The sequence below is a fragment of the Nothobranchius furzeri genome, chromosome 14 (assembly GCF_043380555.1).
Source record: "Nothobranchius furzeri strain GRZ-AD chromosome 14, NfurGRZ-RIMD1, whole genome shotgun sequence".
Taxonomy (NCBI): domain Eukaryota; kingdom Metazoa; phylum Chordata; class Actinopteri; order Cyprinodontiformes; family Nothobranchiidae; genus Nothobranchius; species Nothobranchius furzeri.
The window spans coordinates 3,486,724-3,488,777 of NC_091754.1; the positions used below are offsets into that span (position 1 = coordinate 3,486,724).

Below are 2,054 nucleotides of genomic sequence, written 5' to 3' on the forward strand. Positions count from 1 at the left end.
GATTCATGCTCTAAAATGCAAACATTGTGATTAAGAATAAAGATTCATTAGAATAATAAATGTGTAAAAATGGCTGAATTAGACGTTTGCGTGAGTTTTTCAATCATCGTAACTCTGCAGGTGTTTTAGTGCGGGAGTTTGGATCTTTGTTCACTGCTAATTTAAATTCAGGTGCCGTGTTTCCTAATGGAGCTGTGCTGTTGCTCTCTGTGTCCTTTAACATTTCCCATGGATCACATGCCTTCAACCCCCAACCACAACAGCTGGTGTCTCCGCGAGGACGTTGGCCAGCCCGCTCTCTCGGTGAACGTCGGCCATTGTGGTGTCGGGGCCCCTCTAGAATAAAGACAACATGTCTGTAAATAATTAGTAGAAATAATTTTACTCTAAATAGTTGTTTACTAAAATGAACTAAAATCTAAGTTAAGTTAAGTTTGGATTGTTAGCCAAGCATCTCAGCCAGTCAGAGCGGTGTTTGGAAACATGAACGTAACAGGATGGAAAGTAAAGATGAAGCCAGGAGCCTAAAGCATGGGAGACGTGAAATAATATGTAAATGCATACAAACAACACAGAGTTTTGGGACGAGGTCTAACACGTTAACATGTTCAGACTTCTATTGTTAAGATGCACAAGATGCATTTAGTCAGAGTTAAGTTGCACTTGTTGCATTTACACTTTATTTTATACATCATGTTTCACGCTCTAGACTCTACATGTGTTTCCATCCTGTTATTTTAATGTTTCCTCACATTCAACAGCACAGCTCTGCTGGGTGAGGTAACTCTGGGATGGCTGCTTATGGGGAGAGAGAAGGCACACTGGTGTATGGCAACATGCTGACGGCTTAATAACAATCTGAATATTTACATGAGTCCGCTTTAAAACATATAATATATTATATTTATATTATATTATGAGAGGGAATCCATTATTGGAGCGCAGGCTGTTTCAGACCTGACCTGTGATGAACTTGCGCGGACTCTCTAGGACCCAGCGGAACCGCGCTCCAGCCGCGGGCGCGGAGCAGGAGAGGGAGACGCTGCGTGGAGAGGAGACGTTCCCAGAGCCGCCAGTGGCTTCATGGAGTTATGCACATCTGATCCGCCGCCATGGATTGTAGTCCGCGAACGCTTCTTTTCATTTTACACGTTTTAATGTCCTGCGTGGCCCCCGCCTTCCTCATCATCTACCCCCCCAACGAAGGTAAGGGAACTCTCAGGCTGCGGGCGTTTGTGCGTGTGTGCGCTCGCCAGTGTGCGCGTGTGTCAGAGTGTGAGCGGTGCGCCACGGCTCTGGTCTCGGCTTGCCATGCGCTCGCGGCGGGTCGCTGCTGGAATAACAGAAGAATACGAAGACGACCCAAAAGCGCGTGGCACCGCAGACAGCTGTGGTCTGATCGCTGTCCAACTTGAAGACCGGTCTCAGCCGGACAGTTTCTCCTCAGGCAGGGTTTCTGGAACACCGTCAGCTCAGGTGGGAGCGCTCCTGGAGAGGTGTCCCGGTCCGAGACCCAACTTGGGTCCGGCTCATCGGAGGGAAGGTCCGTGTCGAGCTGTCGGTGAATCCCCGGAATCTGTCTGGGGCAGACGCCCCAGTTCCTGGATGGTCGTAGCCGAACTCCTGTTAGAAGCAGCACACCGAGGATGAGCGTGTCGCAGCATGCGTAAAAACGCAAACGGTCGCTTTTATGGTTTAGACCCGAAGGATAAAACAAACCAAGTTGAAGACCGCTGGAGATGACGCAAAGCAGCCGCCCCAAGAAGAGCCGCCTGATCAGGAAAACCTCACTCCGTGTTTCAGGGAACATTTGGGATCATTAGGAGATTTTACGCAAATCACGAAACGGGGTCGTTTCTCTGCGTCACTTGTTCTAAACAGCGGGAAAAATAAACAATAAACTGATGCAAATAAATAAAAGTTCTATTAAGATTCTTGAATTTCATTTTTAATTTTTACTGCAGCGAAGCTCAAGGATGTGCTGGGTTGAGCGGGACAAAGAGACGCACTTCGCTGTGACCTTTAACCTCACAAACACACGCAGGAGACGGAGA

At 47.9% G+C, this 2,054-nt stretch overlaps 1 protein-coding gene across 4 annotated transcripts in view; it reads left to right on the plus strand.

Annotated features, from left to right (window-relative positions):
• Positions 1-784: 784 nt before the first annotated feature.
• Positions 785-2,054, plus strand: part of epha3 (eph receptor A3) — a 143,337-nt gene continuing 142,067 nt past the window's right edge. For all 4 annotated transcript variants that reach the window (XM_054746487.2, XM_054746488.2, XM_015965542.3 and 1 more), the window contains exon 1: positions 785-1,206. In XM_054746487.2, coding sequence (XP_054602462.1) covers positions 1,113-1,206 — 94 coding nt within the window. In that variant the 5' untranslated portion in view covers positions 785-1,112. The remainder of the gene's footprint in view (positions 1,207-2,054) is intronic.